The 22654-nt window shown below is 40.3% G+C and overlaps 1 protein-coding gene across 1 annotated transcript in view; it reads right to left on the bottom strand.

The window, feature by feature from the left end:
* dnah9 (dynein, axonemal, heavy chain 9) overlaps positions 1 to 21549 on the bottom strand; it is a gene marked incomplete at both ends in the record, with an annotated part of 232712 nt that extends 211163 nt beyond the window's left edge. Inside the window, 8 exons of the mRNA XM_079260636.1 lie at positions 3130 to 3288; positions 3381 to 3577; positions 5607 to 5963; positions 16159 to 16271; positions 18365 to 18553; positions 19634 to 20194; positions 20236 to 20324; positions 20867 to 21549. Of these exons, the coding sequence (XP_079116762.1) occupies positions 3130 to 3288; positions 3381 to 3577; positions 5607 to 5963; positions 16159 to 16271; positions 18365 to 18553; positions 19634 to 20194; positions 20236 to 20324; positions 20867 to 21549 (2348 nt within the window). The remainder of the gene's footprint in view (positions 1 to 3129; positions 3289 to 3380; positions 3578 to 5606; positions 5964 to 16158; positions 16272 to 18364; positions 18554 to 19633; positions 20195 to 20235; positions 20325 to 20866) is intronic.
* Positions 21550 to 22654: the final 1105 nt, after the last annotated feature.

Genomic DNA, 22654 nt, shown 5'->3' with positions numbered 1-22654 from the left:
CCATTATTTGTGTTTACATCTTTTTACAGACTTTATTTACCTGGTCCTTCGTTAACTGTCCTATTTGTATTTGCTGGTCATAGAAATGTTTTGTGTTCAGTTTTAGCTAAGTTTCTAGACTTTTGGTGGATTCCACACACATGTATATGTGCATTAGTGATGTGATGTTACACCTGCGAATGATTAGCCCTGCAGCCCCTCCAGCGGTGGACTTTGGGATGGATTGGGTTAGAATAAGATTCTGGGACAGTGGTGATCTCAGATCTCCAAAACCAGGGTTCTACCTCCATGCTCTAGGCCAGTGGTTCTTAAACTTGGGGTTGAGCATGGAGGGTTGGAAAAAAAGCATGTATCTATCAAATAACCTTGATATTTTTTTTATCAGGGCTGTCAGAATTACACCATGAATGCTGAGATAAACATGTGAAATAACAAAGTAGACGTCATTTTAAAAAACTGAATTTGGCGATATCTCAGTAAGAGAAGCTGATTTTTGGCATGCAGGTTTTTGTTACATCAGTGAACTGAATCCACCAAAAAGCATTTTATCCTCATATATACAAAGACTGTGACAGATTTCCAGCTTTACATTTAGAAGATGGCTGCAGGATGAAACATCTAATTTATTACAGAATTAATCACTTAGTCATCACGTGGGGGTCGTTTGAAAACCACTGCTTTGGGGTGATAGCAGTCCCTCCCAAAGAGCCAGGATCGTCACAGAAAACCTCCAGAATTTGGATGTGGAGACCATTAAACAACCAGCTGTGAGTTCAGACTAGCTTGATGAGCTCGGCTGTGTTGTAAGTGCTAGACCAGGGATCCCCAACCCTGGTCCTGGAGGACCAGTTTCCCGCAGGTTTTTCAAGTGTTCCTGCTGGAACACACCTGACTCAGACTTAGACACGCTCTGCACATGTCTGCTAAATGCACATTGATTTAAATCAGCAGTGGTCCAGCCAACCCAACTACACTACTAAACCAGACTGTTTGACCTTCAACAACTCCTGGCTGAGGAAGGGGAATGGTTGTGGCATGCCATCCCACAGAAAAATGTGACCAAACTGGTGGCAAAGCTGGTTTAGCTTTGGTTTAGTTAGTATAGGTCCTCATCCTACTGCTGAGCACCTTGACAGTGGAAAATGTATAATGTGTAAAAATGGCCAATACATATAGTCCTGTCCATGGAGCCTCGATACTCCAGGTTATACCTCTTAAAGGTGACCAACCATATATAATACAAAATCATCTGCTATCATTAATACATTTAATGGAAGCACTTGGCTTCCAATAAATGGATCCAACAGACGACAAAGTTCTGCACAGTGACTGATTCTTTTGAGTCAGGTGTGCTGGAACCAAGTGACAACATCTGGTGGTTAAAAGTGGAATGCCTATGTGGAAGTGCCAAACACTGCAGTCCCCCCCCCCCCCCCCCCCCCCCCTTATCCACTAGGGGCTCCAAAAAAGAGCAAATCCCCATAGACTCCCATGTTAAAAAGACCAACTTCACAGCAGAAATAAACATGTTTACAGCAGAAATAAACATGTTTACAGCCTGGTACAAAACCATTCTAGGCTTAATAGGTCAGGTTTACCTTCATGACTACTGTGGGTGGAATGATTTTTTTTCTTATACTCCTCCATATAGGAATAATTTCATCGCAAAATTCGGCATAATTAGGGGTGTGTGCTTTTGATTGACAGGTACCTGATCTCCCGCTTCAAGAGGCCACTTACCGCCGTTAGCTGGTCAGGACCTGTTAGCGCCAGGTTAGCTCTTGGCTACAGGCAGGTCGGAATTCTCTAGATGTCAATCATCCACCATCATGCTTACAGTCCCCCTCTCACCTCTACCTCTTTGCTTAGATTTGTATTTTCTTTTTTTTTTTCTTGTTTTTGAACACTTTATTTTTTCTTTTTTTTTTTTTTTTTTTTTTTTTCATTATTGCAGAGCAAATAGTTACAGAATCAGTTCAGGTAACATTAAATGAGACCCCCCCATACCACTCCCTCCCATCTCAGTCACCTCTCACTCCCCCTGACAGAAAAAATAAATAAATAAATAAATAAACCCTGAATTGGATTAAGCAGTTCAGAAAATTTATGAATGAATGAATGATGAATGAATGAATGAATGAATTCTAAAAAATTATGACTATTAATTTCCTTTCCTGTTTATTGCTACAGCAAACATACTAATTAAAACATATGTATGCACTGGTTTGCAGGTTATTGCACATCATACTATATGTGTCATATACCTTCACATTTATTATTTTTATTTTCCTATTGAAATGACAACCTAAGTATTTTTTCTTTGTTTTTTATTTGAAAACACAACTGATTGATTCCATTTAGATATTTGGAGCTTTTTTTGTGTTTAAAAAACTTGAAAATAATTACTTTGAACATTATTTTAAAAAAGATGATGAAATACGAATGGTCTATTAACATTAAATGGAGTTTAATTATTTGATTATTCAAAAAATGTTTAAAAAAGAAAGTGCTGGAAGTGATATAAATTTTGATGAACTCATGTCTAAAACTGTGGTGAACTCATCTAATAATCTTAACTGAAATATTTCCTTATATTGTTTCAGCACCATCAATCAAATGCCCACAAAAAATGTAAGCCAAATGAGATGACACATTTAATTTTTATATAAACTACTGTTGGCTTTCTTTTTTAGTTTGTTTATTTATTCCAAAACCAAACAACCACTGGATTATACAAGGACCTTACAACTTGCTCTCATACTGCAGTTTGCAAATATGGAGCATCTTTGCGTTGCATGTTTGTTTATGAATTCAGGACCTGCTTCCTTCTCTCATGGTTGAGAGGTATGGTAGTTATATAAAAGTGCGATGGACATGTTTTAAATATGTTTAATTTAAGAAATCTGCATTTGAAACAGATTTAAGCAGAAATAAAGAGAGCAGTGGACAGCAAACTGTGTTTTCACTTGGTAGGACTAATGTTCTGAAACTTGCGTAATTACAAGTAAAAACAGCCATAAATCCAACTTTCACATCCTGCAGGGTCGTTTTCTCCCAGTTATGACATTGAAACCAGTTTTCAGAAGCTGCCAGTAGCTACTTGACTTCTATAATAACAGAGGTGCTGACCTGTTCTTCCAGAAGAGCAGCTCAGTGTGAGGTGTGGGGTTTTTGCCTTCTAGCAGAGCCTCCGAGGAGTCTTTCTTCAGGATAGTGCGGATCTGATGGCTCCACTCAATCACTGCAGACTCTAAGGAGTGGATAATGCTCTTATCCACCACTCCCCCCCTGTGATGTTTCAGAAGTGAACCATTTCAGGATGTACAAGCAGGACAAATGATGCCTTGATGTCATCCCTTATGTCACAGCAGCCTGCTTACCTTTTGTCTGTCTCCAGGGCAGCTTGTTCTACTCTCTCAGACCCTGCAGGGAGAGGCAGCAGGGTTTTGCCTTGGACTTGGCCTGACACGACAAACACTCTGGTCTTGAGGGAATGAACGTGGCGCCTGATGTCCTCAGACACAACCTGTGGCCACTCAGCATGGTTTTTACTATTGGAGAGCAGTGGAGCCACAACCTGGACGAGTGAAAGGGAATAATGTTCTCTGAAACACAACTGAATCATTCATTTTAGACTGCTTTTTGTGTATAAAATGGTAAAAGATAACAAGAAAAGTCTTTTTTTTTTCTTTTAAGTGTTTTATTAAACATATTGTTTTTCATGCTAACACTCAGGCTTAGATTGAATGGAAGTTTAGCCAGTGATATGGTAAATTAGCCTGTAACTGTGACTCTAATATTATTTACTACAGTTAAAATAGCATCCCCATCTTTTGCGCTGAAATAGGACAGTATAATACTGGATATTATAAAAGCACTCAAGTAAAATACTTCAAACATTCAAACTAAAGTACTTTACCAATTAGAAGGCTATTTAGCTACAAGCTAACATGAGCTACACACATCTTAAAGATGCCAATAACACAATTACTGCTGCTAAAAACATTAAATTTCCCCTCATAGTTAAACTTAATGTTGGTAGAAGTTTTTAAGAAACTACCACAACAAGCAAAATATGACCATTTCAACATTTAACTTTTAGCGATAGCTGCATTCCAAATGTTTATGTTGCTCATTTGAGCTACTTAATAATTATCCATCTCTTTCCAGTTTGTTACTCACAGAAAAGAACAAAACCACTGACTTTTAAATGTTCAACTTCATAAATAACTATAACTTATTTAGATCATCATTCAAAATTTAAGCTATTACCGCTTTTTGCCATATTTAGCCAACAACTTCGATTTAGCCTTCACTAATACCCATATTCCATCACTTAGTTTAATTTATTAACAATTTTGAGATTTATATAATTTCCCCTACACATAATTAAACTTAATATTATAAACTTAGTTTACTTGCATTATTAAGACTGCCACAAAAAGCAAAAGCATACCATGTTCAATCTACACTTATTTTTAACTATAGCTGATATCATTCAACAAGTTGGAGTTTTTTTATATTAATTTGAAAAAACATACATAAATTATCAAAACATTTAAATTACTCTCTATGAATTTATGTTTAATCCATTATTTTTACATTTCCACCATTTAGTTATTGTTTTTAGTCTAAGCTAACAACTTACATTTGGTCATAACTTATTTTCCAATATCAAGCAGGGTTTTATTCTTAAATAAACCATAGTTTCAGTTTCTTCTTACTTACAAATATGTTCTTTGTTTGAAGAAATATAATCAACTATTTGGATCTTATGAAGATGTAGCTGGCCTGCTTTCATTGATTTTTGTGGTTTTAAGTTTATTCAAGAAAAGAAATACACTTATGTTGTCTGACCAGTAAAAATGACTTTCAAATAAACACACCCACCATCTAAATACAGCTTAAAGATGCCCGTTGTATAAAAGAGTACACACACACACATATTTATATAAATATATATATATATATATATATATAAACCTGCTATTGGAACCGGTAAAGTCAGATTTCTAATCAAAGTACCACAAAGATACAATAAAGCAAATTATTTCAACCTTTCCTCGACATTTAAGCTGACTTCAGCCGCTAAAATGAAATGATTATTAATAGTTTATTACTTAGTTATGACGTTGTTCAGCTATTATTCCAGTTTAGTAGGAAACTATTTAGCCATTTCGGCTACCCATATTTTATCACTTGGCAGGTTTTACCCATAAATAAATTTTCATTTTGAAGCATTTGCTTTTTTTAAAGAAATATGCTCACAAGTCTACGTCTGTCTATTTAAAAATGCTTAAAACGTGTTCTTTCAATGTAGTCTCAGAAAAATTGCCCCTTTTTGTGTTGAAAAGGGGCAATTGACAACTGGTTTTAGTCAGATTTACCTGTTTCTGTACTGCTAGGATTTAGAGCTGAGAATTTTTATAAAGTAAATTAAATTTACACTGGAGTGAGTCACCAGTATATGAGGATCATCTATGTAAATGTGAACCCTCACACACACACACACACACACAGATCCAGCATTGTTGTGAATATCTGCTCGTGTTCATCAGGCCTCCCTGTATCTAACAATAATTAACACATTCTGCTCTGCTGCTTACCTCCTCAACTAGAGCAGAAAACTGCTCCAGTGGAGCGTAAGACAAGTCCCCGTAGACCAGACTCTCCTTCATGGATTCTGGACGCAGTGTTGTTTTGTCTTTTTTCATAAAGTACACCGCTTTGCTTTTGGAGCTGGAGGTGAAGGAGGCGGTGGGCTCCAGCTGTCCGGCTGCAGTCACAGACACCACCAGAGTCCTCCGCTCGGCTTTGTCCAGGAACTCTTCCAACACCTGCCTGTTGTCCTCGCTGGACATGCATTTTTGCCATTTATCCCAACTCACTTTCAGAGTTCTCAGCACATATTCTGCTATGTAATCCAGCCTTTTGTCCTCAGCAGCAGGTCCCTCGTCCATGTCCTCAGGGTGCTATACTGTCCTGGGTCAGCCCCAGTAAGTGTAAGCACTGATTGTGTCCTAGCGTCCATAGTAACGCTGTGTTTGCATTAATCACGCTGTTGCTGAGGGGACTTGGCCGACCTGGAGGTGACCCGGGATCGGGACATCCCTTTGTCTTTTCAAACCCTGAATGACAACCATTGTTCTCCGTCAGCGTTTTGTTTGACTTGTGGGGGAAACTTGGAAAAACAAAAAAGGTAGAACAATGAAGGTGACAATGACTTCTGTGTTAAATTCAGGCAACTGCAGGAAGTGAGAGGAAGTTCAAGACGTCACCATAGAAACACAGAAGCACCTCAAATGCAGTATATATGTCCAGTTAAATAGAGAAGATATAAGATATAAGGGAAGATGATTTGATATGCGAGTTTCCAATGCTTGTATTTGTTTGCATTTTTAAACGTCTTATCTGCTTATATATGACTGTTCAGAATTGTGTGATTGTCGCAGCTGTCCAGAAGATGGCGACGTTGCGCTTAACACAAGTCACAGGCCACTTCTAAGAAACGTTTGACTGTTTTTAACGTGTTGCAGAATTGGAGGCAAAAACATAAGAAAATTTAGGAAAGTTGACAGATAGTTCGGGCTTAGTTCTGATGAATGTTCTGCAAAAAAAATAACTAAAAAGACACAAGTTTGGCAAGTAAAGCTGATGTTTTTCCCTTCATCCGAGTTAAGAGCCGAACCACGGAGTGAGCCCTGTCACCCTGCAGCTGTTTGACAGGAAACAAATGAAGCATACCCTGTCCAGTATTCTGAGTCGAAACATGGAACAGGATCATGACAAACACCACATCAAACATTTGCTTTGTTGTCTTTTGTCTCATGGAGATCCACATTGCAATGGGCCATTTCCAAGGAAGATGCACATGTGAATCAGTGTGTATGTGTGTGTCTGAGCCAGGAGGTGCAGGTCATTGTCCAGAAGCAGTGACTAAGGAGGTTTAGTTCTTTGGAAAGACTTTGAAGATTAAGATGACAGAGCGAGGAGCAGACTTTCCATTTCAGAATCAAAAGAGCCGTCTGGTCACTGATATGACAGAGCTGCTGGCTACGTCCAGCTGGGTGTCTGCACACAGGAGTACATAAAGCAGGAATGTTTTCCTCACCACAATCTTTAGATCAGCTTGGAGAAGTAAGGCTGAAGTAAACAGCAGCAAGGAAGAGCCTTTCATGTTGCTGATCAGCTTTTTAAAACAGTCTGTGGTTAACATAATGGATCAATCCTTTAAAGTTTGTATGTATCTTCAGTCTTCTGAAGGTGGCTTCAAATGTAGTTTTAAGTTGAATCACAGTAACTTGCATAAAGACACAGGTTTTGTTTGATGTGAAATGGACTTTTTTTTTAAAAAAAAGTAAGTTTTTGCCAGAACACATTACTTCTTCACATTGATAAAAAAAAAAAAAAAAAAAAACCCAAATCAAACAGAAAACGTTTGCAAAATGTAATTTAGCCACAAACTGGTTCCCTTCACCCTATTTCCACACTACCCATGAAAAGTCCCTTCAGCATGTAGGAATGCATAGATGTGACTGATACAGAGTCAATAATCCTACAGGCTTGACTGAAGGAAACTGACTGTTTGTCTTGGATGTTGAAGATAAAGTCTCAGGCTGAAGAAGAGTTTCGCATATGAGGTGAAACAACTTCAAGAAACCAGGAAAAAGATGTTCATCTGCTTTCATCCCAGTTTCAAGAAGCTGTTTCTTTACCTTCATTCATTCATTCAGTCATTATCATAACCGCTTAATCGATGAAGGGTCGAGGGGAAACTGGAGCCAATCCCATTCCCACCAAAGGTGGTGCTGTACTATTTAGAAAACGAGAGGACAAGACCCGCGAGAAGAAAACTCTGTAGTGAGTTAAACATGGAGCATGAAACTATTTTGTTTTGGGTTTTTAATTTTGTCTCATGCAAGTATTTTGAAGAAATACACTGTAACAATGACCGCAGTATGAACAATAGACGAAGCAGAGGACTCTTAATGCCATCGCTAGGGAGTTACCCACAATGCAAAGCTATGAAATATGCAGTACAAGACTGCTTTTTTTTCTTTTTTAAGTCCGCTTCCTGTATTTGGTCTGCTTGAGACACGCTGAGACCTGTGTTTGTAGGCGGACTAAGTCCGCTTCTATGGTCCAAATCATAATTCGTTTGGCACGTTCACTTTTCCCCAAACGAAGTGGACTTTCCAAGCAAACAGAATCAGATTCGAATCAAAAGGGGTGATGTGAATGTGTCCTAAGTCTGCGCACCAGGCCGGATTAAAGTGTTGAAGGTGTTGAACATGCTTATTTCCTATAAATTAGCTTCACACTAAGGCTTTTATTTCACTCTGTCCAAGTTAACTTGACAATAGCTGTTTTCATGACTGAGCTGCTGTGAGCTATAAAAAAGCTTCTAATCTAAATTATCTTCTAAACTACATTAGCTTTTGATCTAAGTTAGCTTCTGAGCTATGTTAGCTTCTTAGCTACGGTAGCTTCTGAGCTAAATTAGCTGTAAGCTACTGAGCTAAGTTAGCTTTTGAGCTACAGTAGCTTCGGAGCTAAGTTAGCTTCTGAGCTGGGTTAGCTATGCAAGCTCTGAGCTGCGTTAGCTTCTGAGCTGAGTTAGCTGCTGAGCTGGGTTAGCTATGCAAGCTTTTGAGCTGCGTTAGCTTCTAAACTGCATTTGCGTCTGAGATTCTGAGCTAAATTAGCTAAACAAGCTTCTGAGCTAAATTAGCTTCTGAGCTGGGTTAGATGTGTAAGCTTCTGAGCTATGTTAGATTCTGAGCTACATTAGCTTTTGTATTATTTGTGGTAGTTACCACAAAATAGTTCTCTTTTTCTCTTCCTGATTTTCTTATTTTTTTTCTCCTTCTTTTCTCCTCCAGAAAATTTCTCCTTATTTCACAAATTCGCCCACCTGTTTGTTTTCTCAACAGGCCTGATCAGTGGGGACTGTTGAGAGTTTCTTCACCGTCATTTGCAAACTGCCCACATTGTCCCAGCTCTGTAGTGCTTCATGGTTGGCCCTCAGAGGTCTCTTCTCTGGCTGGGGGCCCATTTGAGATGATGCATTTATCTTTTACCATCAATGTCTATTGGATAATCTGGCATGCTGAACACCTTTATCTTATTTTCACCCTGCAGCACATTCAGCCTCATGTAATTTATCCTACCTAGCCACACCCTGTTTCACCACAAATCAAAAACGTATTATGTGAATCTGATGTCTTCATGTCACTGGCTTCTCAGCATCAGTGCACTGCTCTGTATCGTAAAATGTTAGAACTCAGCTGAGCTTTTTAAAGAAACTCTACATACACCTACTCAAGGGAATAAACATGATGAATCTGTTCACATTTGCAGGCTCTGGCTAAGGGACTGGTTCTAATGGTTAGTTTCTTGCAATGATGACATTTTCTTTTTTCTGTTTTGTGCCAGTTAGATTTCCAAAATCACATTACCTTGCAAACAATATTCCAGCTGCTTCCCTTACATAAATTATACAGATGCTGGAGATCATCTTCATCATAATGGAGATGAGCTGAAGCATTGGTAGAAATGGAAAAACCTGCTTTTAGAAGTCATTGCAATCACTTTTTCACAGTTTATATGATTTATTTCCCATAAGGATGGAGAAAACTTATTTCTACATAAAATGAGCAAGCATTTATTAAAATAGTTTAAATAGTTAATTACTCATTTTCTGTAGAAAATGAGTATGAGACTGTGCAGACTGGAGTCAAATTAAAAACACTCTACAGACTCATTTCTAACAAAACATGATTTTTTAAAAATATTATATATTCTTTCCCTCAAAATGCGTTTAGTAAACAAATAAGCATTAATAATTAATAACAATAACTCAGAAGCTACTGTAGCTCAAAAAGCTAATAATAATTAATAGTATACTAAAATGTTGCATGTTATGAAATGGAATAAATTAAATGAAATGAAAAGAAATTAAATTAAATGAAAAATACTTTTTTATTCCCCAAAGGGAAATTCAATTATAAGTTATTAAATGATAAGTTATTAAAAGGAAAGTATACAATGATGAAATCAGTATTTGTTTAATGGAGGGTCAGTGTTATACTGGCCGAAACAATAAACAGAAAACATACACTCACTGGTCACTTTATTATGTTAATTGTAGCAAAACATCTAATCAGCCAATCACATGGCAGCAACTCAACACACATATTCATGCACCCAGAGTCAAAATAACTAGAATGGCTAGAAGTTGAATCCGAGCATCAGGATGAAGAGGAGAGTAAATTTGCATTAGATCTGGAATTATCATGAAAACATGGATCCTTCCTGTCTTGAATTCTCATCATGGATGTGCAGCAACTGTGATGCTTCGTGTCATTATGGAGCAAAATCTCTGAGGAATATTTCCAACACCTTGTTGAGTCTATTACACCATGAAGGAAGGCTGTTTTGGAGGAAAAATAAGTCCAACACAGTACTGGAAGGTGTATTAAATAAAGTAGCTGGTGTGTTTATTACACGTTCAGACTTTTTGTCAGGTTTTCCTTACAGCTGCTGAAGTCACCAGTAGAGGTCAGTAAAGTGCTTAGATTAGTTCTATTACACAACGTAAAGCTCAAGTATCATGTTAGTAGAGACTTATATTAACACACTAATAGAAATATTTTTTACATTTGGTTCCACAGAACATACAGACCATGATCTAAATCAGCCAGATCCAGTTATCTCATCTGGTCACACTTTAAAACTTGCAATCAAGTTATCTCAACCTTTCAGCATGAGTATGGACTGAATCGGAGTATGACAGCATTATCAATGTCACTGGATTTACCACAAATTTGAAGTAACAATGATCTGTTTTGTTGTATTGGCTTCAGGTCAGTGTGTAAACTTTACCCCATTTTACCTTCACATAAAGCCTTGTAAAAAAAAAGTTACAGTATTTAAAAAAGGTATTTATTTGCTGGTTAAAATTCTTCTTCTTTCATCATCTACAATTTGCAGGTCGCTCTCCTTTCATTGTTTTATTGCTTTCAGATGTGTATCAGCATCCGTACATGACAGAGCAGTTGGATCAAACTCACGGAGAAAAAACAGTGTTGTTATTTATTCTAATCTTTCCACTGAAACATCCTCATTCCTCTGAAATAAGGCTAAACTGAGCTCACAGGCTGGAATGTGAACAAGTATTGGAAGAGCAAATGTGCAAAATTGTGCGTCACTCATGTACTACCATGCATGTTAGTTTACTCACACAATATCAACAATGCAGGAACCTTTCAGGCATTCCTCCAACTTTGCAGCTTTCATTTTGTAGTTTTCCTTATTTAGTTCCCTTTTTTCTTGTTTCCTGTTTTGCCTGTTGTTCAATAAGTACATCTGAACTCAATTAGTTCATCCATTTTCTTGTTCTGTTTTCCAGTATTTATAGCCCTTGGTTTATGTTCCCACTTGCTGGTCAATTGTGTTTATGTTAGCTTCATGTGTTTGCTTCATTGAGTTAGTTTGTCTTCAGTTTCGTTTTTTTAGATTAAAATGTCTTGGTTCTGCATCCTGTATCCCGTCCCTTCATTTGGGTCCACACCTCCACCAACCGTGACAGAATGGACCAGCCAGTCTTGCACCCAATGGAAAAGGAAATGACTATTCTGGGGTACTTGTGCAGAGGCTGCAAAGAACTTCCCAACTTATGAAGAGCCAGACACCATGCCTCCCAGCTCTCCCTGTTCACGTGCCAGGAGAAGGGGATCATCCAAGTGCCGAAAGCAAAAACCCCCAGTGAGCATTACATCTAGTGAACTAGTAGCAATACTGCTCGGCCTGGATGAGGAGCCAGAGCCGGTGGAGATGGAAGTCCAGTCACCGTTCCTGGTAACCAGACTGGCTATTAAGCCACCAACTCCCCGACCCATGTCATGGTCATCAACATTGACTTAGGGGTCTAACTATATTTCTTACTGTTCATGATTACAAAATGTATAGACTACTATCAGGACAAGGAACCACTTCACTCAGAGTAAAACAAAAATGTCTCTGAGCAAAATTACCTACCCCAGCTTTAAGATAAAACACTGCCATTCACAACCTGAAACACCACGAGAGATGTGTTTCGTTTCACGGCACCAGATATCAGCTGGATATCAACCATAGACCGTATTTGAAAGATGGACGGAACCTCCGGTGGTAAAAAGTGAAGCCTTTGTGGAAGTAGAATTCCCCCATCATCCGCTAGGGGCTGGCTCCAAAACAGAGCGAATCCTGATAGACTCCCATGTTTAAAAGGCCAATTTCACAGCAGAAATAAACATGTTTACAGCCTGGTTCAAAATCAGCCTTGGGTTGGTCAGGTCCTAACTGGAGTTCTTGATGTACCTTGACCGAGCAGTAAAAATACTTCACAGTCTCACTCAGATACAAAAAAAAGTGAAGGCTTGACCCATCCCCAAGTTAACGGGACTTTGGCTGCCCAAAGGGCCAAGCAGTTCCTGGTCCTCTTCTTCTCCTTTGTCTCCTGTTGTGGATCTGTGCTAAGTTACCTGTATATTTAGATGGCGAGAGTTTCAGTATCTCCTGTTCAAGTTCTTCATATTCCTCCATCACTACTGATTAATAGTCAGGAAAAACAATAGGTACACACAAAATGCTGAATAAAATATACAATCTTTAGACAAACGTGTTCATACTTAGAGTGTCAGCAGTAGGACTGGGGTCTCTGCAGGTTGGGACTGCTGTACATGCTGCTGCTTTAGGAGCTACTGCTGCAAGTTGTACATTTTGCTGTTTTTAATGCAATTGGCACCTAAGATGAGGGCAGCGTACCCATCTGTTCTGGTGTCCCAGATCTTCTGCTGGGTGTCTTTGGCTCTGGTTCCACAGCATTGTCCCCTTCAGACAGCCCTGGCTCTGCTGGCTTTCTGGATTTTAAATACTCCTGGAGATCCTCGATGTCTTTGAAAGTCCCAGCATTATCCAGGAAAGACAGAGGCTCTCCTTGCTGTGGCCCTCAGGTTTAAAAGTGCCCTTGCTTTCTTCCTGCTCCACTTTGCTGACTGGGTAGATGATGTACCCTATATCATTTCCAAGAAGCCAGAGGGATGTTTGCCCTTTATATTTGCCAAACCGAAGCACATATTCCCCCATGACTTCCTGGGTGTCAGTCCTGTCTCCTCTACGCTGCGTAGCTGCTGCAAGGGCATTGACCTGCACAACATCCTGGCTCTTTGCAGGGAAGGTGGGGGATAGCCTACTTTTTTAGCTCCATGGCTGCCTCTGAAGGATCCTGCATGAAGGACCCCTCCTGAAACAGACTTTAACCCTCCCTGAGTAGAAGCTAAAGGCCTTCTTCGTTTTGTCTAAATAAAACAACAAAGTTGCTGAAATATTCATGTTGTTTTCATAAGGTGTTCTTTTCTGGTTTACAAAGTAGGTAGGAAAACTCTACCACACTCTACAACTCTATGATGTAATAAACTATATGTGAAGTCAGTCATTAAATCATCCTGATTTCCTAGTCCTAAGTCCTAATTACATCAGCATTACATCAGAAATCAGTATCATTGTACAGCAGCAGAGCACATGCTTAAACAATCATGTCACGTAAAATTTATACTTAGTTATTGAAGTGAACTGAATTGAATTTACTGTGTTTTGTTACCAAATGAGGACTAATAACACAGACTGAATCTGCCATTAATGTTTACTAATTTGAATACTTTGATGTCTCTAGTAAAAATGTTGCTCCAGAAAATTAGCAAAAGTTAAAATACCCAAATGTTGTACTTTAAATATGGCCTTTACTTGAATTGTTTATTAGTTTGTTTGTGGAGGAAGTGTTTATCAGTATCATGGCAACGATCTGTACCTAATTCATTTGTACTCAAAGAGTACTGGTAGCTAATAAAAACTTTAAAACTTAGTTTAGTGCATATTGTTTTGTAATTTCTTCTTTAGCACATACCTTTTCTGATATAAACAACAGTTGAGATCAAAGTTACAAAGTTGTAAACATCAGTGTTCTGTGATGATCAGACTGTAATTAATAAACTCTCCAAACAACTTTCTTATCTTTGAGGGAGGTGGGAAACAGCGCCCCCAGTTTGACAATTGTGGCCAAAAGAATGTATTGCATGCGTACTGCAAGGCACTACCATAGGAAATGAATGGGGAAAGTTAAGAGAGTTAAGCTTAACCATGCACGGCCTTGGCGCGAAAATGGCAAAAAAAACAAACATTAGTGCTTAATTTTACCACTATGTCACCACAGCTCTTGCTCAGAGAATGAGCTGCTCAGATGCTTGTACTTTGTATCCTACTGCTGAAAAAGCAAGCTAATAAATCATTTGTACTACTTCACCCATTGAAATCTTAAGTTCTTCCACTGATAAACACTGCTGGAAGTTTTGAAAAAGAATTCCTATCCAAACGGTAGAAAAATTTCAACACTTCTGTCAATGTGGAGCTGAGAACTGTGCTGGTGTAGTGGTTAAAGGAACAGGCACAAGCTTGTGGGTTTCAATCCCGATGTGGTACCTTGATAAATCAAGGTGAGTAGTCGTGCTGCTTCTCCAAGTAGTTTTGCTTATCAACTTTTCAGCATAAAAGGGTAGTTACAGTTGCTCTTTTGCAAGAAGAGTGAAATTTCTAATTGTTATTCTGCCAAATTTTGGCACTAAACTCCTGTTAACCATTTGTGCCACTTCAGCCAATCAAATATTAAACTCTTCAGTACATTCAGGAGAATGAAGCCATGACTTTTGTCATAGCAGACTTTTGTAGATTTTGAGATATTTAGCATTTTGTAAAAATAAATTCAGGCTTTGGTTAGAAACCAGCAAGTTTTACATAAATTCATGGTGCACTTGTTTAATTGATTTTATTTTCATTAAAACTACAGACAACATAATTATTGCACTTCAACTATTAAATTACAGACTAAATTGCATATTAATGGATTACAGTATCAATATCTAATGTCTGTATATCAACAGACATAAAACGTATCTCAATATGGACCAGAAATGGTCCGAATTCTTCCAGTATTTAGAGAAATATCTACAGACATCTATGGATTTTGCCCTTTCTGGTGTGAAAGGATGAAAATGGTGCAATAAAGAGTCAAAAGCACAAGTTGCTGGTCAGCAGTTTTTAACACAACTTTCAAAATGTCAGGTTTTTGCAGTCAAATTAAAATAATGAGCTCTTATTGTCCCAGATGGCAGCAACTTCGCGTAACTTTCTCTTGCAGCTACATGAAGAAGCCTCTAACTGAACACTCTGAATTGAAGAATCTTCCATCGTGTTCAGCAGCTATTCAGCATTCTTCTCCAGGATCTAGACCTGTTCCCAGCACAGATCCAGCACAAATTCACCTCAAAAGGTTTTTTCTTTACATGTCTGAGCTGAAAAGCAGTGCAGGACCACCTCCTTTTAATTGTTCTCCAGGGGCGTCTCCAGCTTTTGAGGACAACCTGGGCTTAGCCCGGAGCAGATGCAAATTCATAATTTAATGGAGCCACACGCACACACACACATAAATAAAAACCTCCTCCCTCACCCACCCCTCTCATCTCCAAGGTAGGGTGGGTGGCTGTTCATCTCAAGCTCAGGTTCGCAGTATCTTAACTGTTCATAGGACTGCACTTTTCTGGACGGAAATGTCTGATGTTTAACCAGGTATCTGTTGGAGCCACAGCCTCCAATGCTCCAATCTCTATGTGTACTGTTGCTTTCAGCCTCCAGGCCTCCAGTTCTTCCTTGAGGCCTTGGTACTTTTACAGTTTCTCATGCTCCTTTTTCCCAATATTTCCATCATTGGGGATGGATACATCCACCACTACGGCTTTCCTCTGCTGCTTATCAATGATCACCATGTCCGGTTGGTTAGCCACCACCATTTCATCTGGATCTGGAAGTCCCAGAGGAACTTAGACTGCTCATTCTCCACCACCTTGGGGGGAGTTTCCCACTGGGACTTGGGGGTCTCCAGTCCATATTCTGCACACTGTCAGCTACTTGGTTATGGTGCGCCATGTATTCTTTGCCTGCCAGTATCTTGCACCCTGCTGTAAGGTGCTGGATTGTTTCAGGGACTCCTTTGTATAGTCTTCATCTGGGATCCTGCCTGGTCAGTGCTACCATCTTGACTTTCTCATCCCTTCTCATCACCTTTACCAGCTTATCAGCACAGGTCACCGAAGGATCACCTAATACAACTTTAGGGGAGTCTGGCCTGGTGTATGTAAGTGTGATGGCCAGACCAACGGCCACACATGCAAAGGCGGTAACTGCAAGAAGCACCAACACATTTTTAGGATGAGCTTAGGCACTGTGGGGCAGGAATGTGAACAAGAGGGAAGCCAGCAGTGAACAGGAAGTGCCGTGGGCCCTTTTAAAGACCTCATCTTCAGAGGGGGAGATCATTAATTCAATTTAGTTTCTATAAATGTTTGTTATATTAATTTTTTCTACTTTTGAGTAGTTTGAGTTTTATTTTGTTAGTAGTTTTGTTATAAATAACTAAATTAACTGTTATTTTCTTTGTCTTGTTTGTTAGTATGCTTGATACGTGTTAACCCATATGTTTTGTAACTGGTAAATCAGCCATTATTTAAGTTCCTGTTTGTTTCTTGTTTGTTAGGTCAGTTGGTTTTTGTTATGTTGATTCTGATACCCAATCTGTTAGTTTAGTTATTTTAAGACTTTGATCTAGGTTTTTGCTTCATTGACCTCCTTTGAAAGGCCTATTCCTTTAAATTGTTTGGGCAAATAAAACCCTTTTCTTTTGAAGCCACCTGTGTTTAGGGATGGTGAATCCGAGGCCTCATGAAACATTGAGTGAAATCTGACACAACTGCCTGAAATTGACTTATTGTGTCAAAACATTTGACCTGGTCAAAGAGCGCCATCTGTTGGCTCGAGTGTGTCCAATACACAGGTATTGAGATCCAGTTCTGAAATCCAGTTCTTTCTTTCATTACTGTTGCAAATTGCAAATTACCTCTTAGTACCTCGCGTTTTTAGATCAGTGTGGTATTTTGTAGAGCTTATAGTAAGAACTAGACAGAGAACTTCTCCATGCTTCGCTTCTTCATTTATTCTTCTTCTTCTCTCCTTACAATCACACGTCCTGCTTATTGCATGCAACTCTATAGCGCCCTCTCTTGGTGCTCATCCATATCGCAGAACACAACATTTCCCCTTTCCTTGAAGATCTTACTTCTGCAAAACAGTTAAATCAACCATTGCCCTATAGAAACAGCAATTCTTCTAACAAATAGCAGAAAAATGAAAATGCAGATCACAGAATATTTTGCCATCAATTCTTAGTGTGAATATTAGTTAGCATCACATTATATTTCAAATGGCATGAAAGAATATAACCCCTCTTCTTTTGTACTCGTATTATATGACCTTAAATTCAACTGTCAGCATGACATGGGTTAGCAACACCAAACTATTGTAACATTATGAAACCATGCTTACACCTGCCATTATTTTGTATTCAGGCACATTAATCAGAACACATTTTTTCTAATTACAACAAATATTTCAGACTCTGAGTCTTGTATTCCTTTACCTAACAAAACCTGTTAACCATTGAGGTGAGTTTCTTGTTCTCTGACTTCGTCTTGGACCTATTTCTGGTGCATTGAGCTGTAACTCCTCTGGCAACAGAAATCCATCATAAGTAGTGTCCTTGTTCATATCAGTAGAGGTCAGGGTCTCTTCATTTCCGACCATCACTTAACAGGTAAGTGTTTGAACCAACTTTCTTGATCACAGTCAAGTGATCAAGAAAGTGAACCTAGATGCTCCCTTCATGGTCATGGTCAGGTCTCCGGACACGGACAGTATCGTTTACTTGGAACATTGGTACTCTTGCTCCAACCCTTCTGTCTGTGTACTCTTTGCTCTTTTGTTGCTTGTTTTTCACTGTCTCTTTCACGTGTGTGTGTGTGTGTCTTTATATTGTGTAAGACAGGAAGTATGTGTAGTTTTGTGCGCATCTTCCTGTTCCTCATTAACTCAAACGGTGTAGCTCCAGTTGTAGCATGTTGTGTGGCATGGTAGTTCTGCAAGAACTCTGTTACAGTTTGTTTCCATGGTTTGTGCAGTTTGTGAGCAGTCTGTAGGCACTCTTTTAGCACCCTGTTGAACCTTTCAATGGCTCCGTTAGCTCTTGGATAGTATACACTTGAGCGCAGGTGCTTTATCTCTTTCCCCCTCAAAAAAGTGGAAAAGGCATGGGAAGTAAATTGGCATCCATTGTTCGAAACCAAGTAGTAAGGATTTCCTTCACGGCTGAACACAGTGGTGAGAAACTGAATAACCACATCAGTCGTGACAGTAGGGGCAAATGCCACTTCAGGCCACTTACTATAATAATCAGTGAGAGTTATGGCGTAGCGGCAGTCCAATGTAGCATGTTCAAAAGGACCTGCAATGTCAATGCCCACCTTCTCCCATGGACCATTTGGAAGATCCACTGGCATGAGTGGTGCAGGTGCAGTTTTTGCAGACTTGTCAGTAAACTGGCATGGCGCACATGAAGCTATCGTGTTTTGTACTGAGACGTCCATTTTTGGCGACCAATAGAGTTCACGCAGTCTCTGTTTTGTACGTACCAGGCCTTGATGTCCATCATGGGCCAAGTCCACCACTCTAGATCTGAGTGAAATGGGAACAATTAAGCGGTCTGTGCCTGTCATGATAAGTGAGCCATCCACAGCCAGTTCATCTCTGATATTGAAGTATGGAACCAGTTCAGGCAATACAGCCTTCCTGCTTCTTGGCCAACCTGTCTGAATCTGGTGTCTAAGTTGTGACAGTTCAGAGCATACATCAGACGCTGCGGTAAATTCTGTCAATGACACAGCATGCACAGACTCCTGAAAGACAGCAGCAACCATGTCAGGAACTTCGGAAGCATCTTCTGTAACAGAAAGTGGAAGCCTGGAAAGACAATCAGCTGTCACATTTTGCTTACCAGGGTGATATGTCACATCATAAGTAAAACAAAACAGTCTAGCCGACCACCTGGCAATTCTCAGGCCAACTCGACCAGTCCCTTTAGATGTGAGAAGAGATGTCAATGCCTGATGGTCAGTACGCAGCACAAAGTGATGCCACCACAGATAGGTTCTCCACTTCTCTACCGCCCAAACACAAGCAAGAGCTTCACGTTCAATGGTAGAGTACTTTTGTTCGGCAGGGGAGAGTGTCCTGGACGCAAAGGCAACAGTCCTTTCACAGGTGTCTGGATGGGTCTGAGTGAGTACGGCTCCCAAGCCGTAGTCAGAAGCATCAGTGGTCACTTGGGTTGGTAAAGAAGGGTCATATAGCGCTACAGCAGGACTCTCCAGTATCAGTCTTTTAACTTCAGTAAAACTGGACTCAGCCTCAGCAGTCCAGTTAAACCTCACGTCAGTCGAATCTTTGAGTGTGGTACGAAGTGGTTCAAAGACTGTAGCAAAATTAGGAATGAACTTACTGTACCATGAGGCAAGACCAAGAAATGATCTTAGAGAGCATGTGTCATGTGGGGCAGGCGCAAGTGCCACTGCGCTGATTCTGTCTTTGTCAGGATGGAGTCCATCTTTGGATATGGTGTGCCCCAGGAAAGACAATGACATCTGGCTGAACTTACATTTATCCATATTCAGTTTAAGTCCTGCATCATTCAAGGCGTGCAGCACTCTCTGCAGATTTGCATCGTGATCCTGCTGGGTGGTGCCATAGCATATGATATCATCAAGGTAGGCTTGCACACCTGGGAGGCCAGCCAGTATGGAGGACATCATCTTTTGAAATGCTGATGGAGCTGAAGCAAGGCCAAATGGGACTCGGCAGAAATGGAAAAGGCCTTCATGAGTAATAAAAGCAGTGATGTCGCGGCTATCAGGGTGCAGAAGCAACTGATAATATGCAGAGGCTAGGTCAATGGTAGAGAAGACGGTAGCCCCTTGCAGATTAGTAAGCAGTTCATCCATGTGAAGCAAAGGATGGCCGTCACAGACTATCGATTTGTTAGGCTCTCTGAGGTCGACACACGTGGGGTTTTCCACCATTGTTGTCTGAGTGACAACAATGGGGGAAACCCATGGAGATGAATCAATACGTTCAATGATGCCCTTGTCTTGCAGGTCTTCAAGCTCCTCACTAACTGCTTGCCTTACAGAAAATGGAAGTCTCCTCAGCTTCTGTTGCACTGGAATTGCATTTGGTTTCAGTTTAATTTTGTGGACAAACCCTTTCGCACATCCAACTTCCCGTACCTGGGCTTGTGGAGCAGTGAGTGGTGTAGTTGAGACCTCTGGCTCACTTTGTGTTGAGAGGGTCTGCGGTTGACAGCCAGGGGAGCCACTGTGACTTGCTGTCATTACTTTGTTACCCTTGATGCACATATTCAAGGCAGTGAAGAGATTCAGCCCTAGGAGAAGCAGCACCTGACTCAACTACCATGAATGAGCATGCAGCTGAACGTCCTTCATAAGTCACTACAGCATGCAAACAACCAATAACTGGTATTTTCTCCTTAGAGTAGGTGTACAGAGTTATAGTAGGTTCAGCAAGATCACACATTGGAAAAAGGTTCCGGTAAACGCTCACAGGAAGAATAGAAACAGATGAACCTGTATCCACAATCTGCTCTACATCACGAGAACGTTCATCAGCTTTAACTTGTACAGTACATAGGATTTTATCCTGCACAGAATCATTCATATAAAGCACAGTCAGTTCATTTATCAGCACCTCACGCACCTCCTTTTGGCTAGATCTGCAAACTTTGGAAAAATGTCCCATTTTACCACATGAATTGCATGTAGCCCTGGCTGCAGGGCATGATGGCTTATTAGCGAGGTGACTGGCGGACCCACACCGGTAGCAGGAGCGAGGTTTACCAGGAGTTCGAGCTGCGGGCGCAATTTTCTTCTTTTCCCGCTGCCGGTTGTCCCGCGGCTGAGAGTGAACGGCTCTCACTGATGCAGCAGCAGCAGCAGCAGTAGTAGCAGTGTTGTCTGAAAGGACGGCAGCATGATGTAGTCCGGCTTCGATTTGCAAAGCGAGTGTAGTAGCTTTAGCCAGATTCAAGTCCGGTTCCAGCAACAGTCTATCGCGTATTTGTGTATTGGCAACGCGCTCTATCAGTTGATCATGAAGCATCTGATCCTCCATGTCCCCAAACTCACAAGCAGCAGCAAGCTCACGTAATGCAGCCACAAACTCGTTAACTGACTCACCAGGCCTCTGCTTCCTCTGTCGAAATTTGTGACATTCTGCAATCACGTTTACTTTGGGAACAACGTGTTTTTTCAGTCCCTCCACAGCAGAAGCACAAGTTGTACCTGTATCCGGCAAAGTGTAAAATAATCTCTGTCGTTCAGTGCCCAGTGCATGGAGAAGAACGGCGCGCTTCCTGGCGTCGGGCCAGCTATCCTCGGTAGCTCCAATAACTAACATGTAGTTCTCACACATCTTGAGCCACGTAGTGAAAACTATAGCAGGTTCGCCTGGGCAGGGCATGAAAGGTGCAGGCAAAGGTACGGAAACGGCCATCCGCATCGCCAAAATGTGGTATTTTGTAGAGCTTATAGTAAGAACTAGACAGAGAACTTCCCCATGCTTCACTTTTTCATTAATTCTTCTTCTTCTCTCCTTACAATCACACATCCTGCTTATTGCATGCAACTCTATAGCGCCCTCTCTTGGTGCTCATCCATATCACAGAACACAACACAGAGCAATCAGCTCGCAGCTCCTGGAGGATTTCTGTGGTGAACCCAGACACGGGGCTGAGATGCCATTACTCCGTGCAATTTTTAGGATAACCATTCCTTGCTAAAAAGCTGAATGTTACTGATTTGTTAACGTAGCAAGATACGTTGCTGAGCAACGCTTTGTTTGGGGCGGGGTGGCAGCTCTCTTGTTGCATTAGCAGTGACTATCACTGCCCTACGACAACATTCTCTAGCTTTATTTATTAAATAAAACTATGCCATTGCTCTACTGAATCCGCCATCATTCAGACTGACCGGAAGAGAAGCTATGCTTTTCCCCCTCTCTTTTCCGCTGCGTTTGCCGCTCGCTTCAGACAAGTGGCAAAAGTGTCAGGAGCGCTTTGGGCGTCAGACACAAAAGTGGCAGTTAGTGACCAGCGTCGAGCGTTTGGTCTGAACACACCGTAAAACCAGAAATGAAAAGAAACTCTGTGCTTCTCAGTCTGTGGTGCTTTTCAGTTGACCAACAGGTCAATGGTAAAAAAAAAAAATGTAATGCTACTGCAAGGGTGCTGGTGTTGTAGTGGTTTAATGAAAGGCCTGTGGCTTGGAAGTTCACAGGTTTGAATCTTGATACTGCATAATGTAAAATGTCAGCACTTCTTCTACTAATGGTTACACCTATGCTCAGAAAACCCATGGTTTCAACCCTCCACATCTGTTGTGCTACTTTGCCCATTCAAATATTAAAGTCTCCAGCTAATTCTGATATATGTGCTTTTGCACTATTTATAACTATCTTAACTTCTTCACGGCATTTTAGTTCAACCTTTCCCTTTTTTGTGATTGGCTTTTTTTTGTGCATGTTGCAAACAGCAACATCTGCTTGTTACAAACTAAATCAGCATAGTTAGTATTAGCTAAGGCTTTTTCATTTTTTTTTTTCTTTT

This window comes from Telmatherina bonti (genome assembly GCF_933228915.1).
Source record: "Telmatherina bonti genome assembly, chromosome: 21".
NCBI classification, from domain to species: domain Eukaryota; kingdom Metazoa; phylum Chordata; class Actinopteri; order Atheriniformes; family Telmatherinidae; genus Telmatherina; species Telmatherina bonti.
This window is presented reverse-complemented; position numbering and strand designations above follow the sequence as displayed.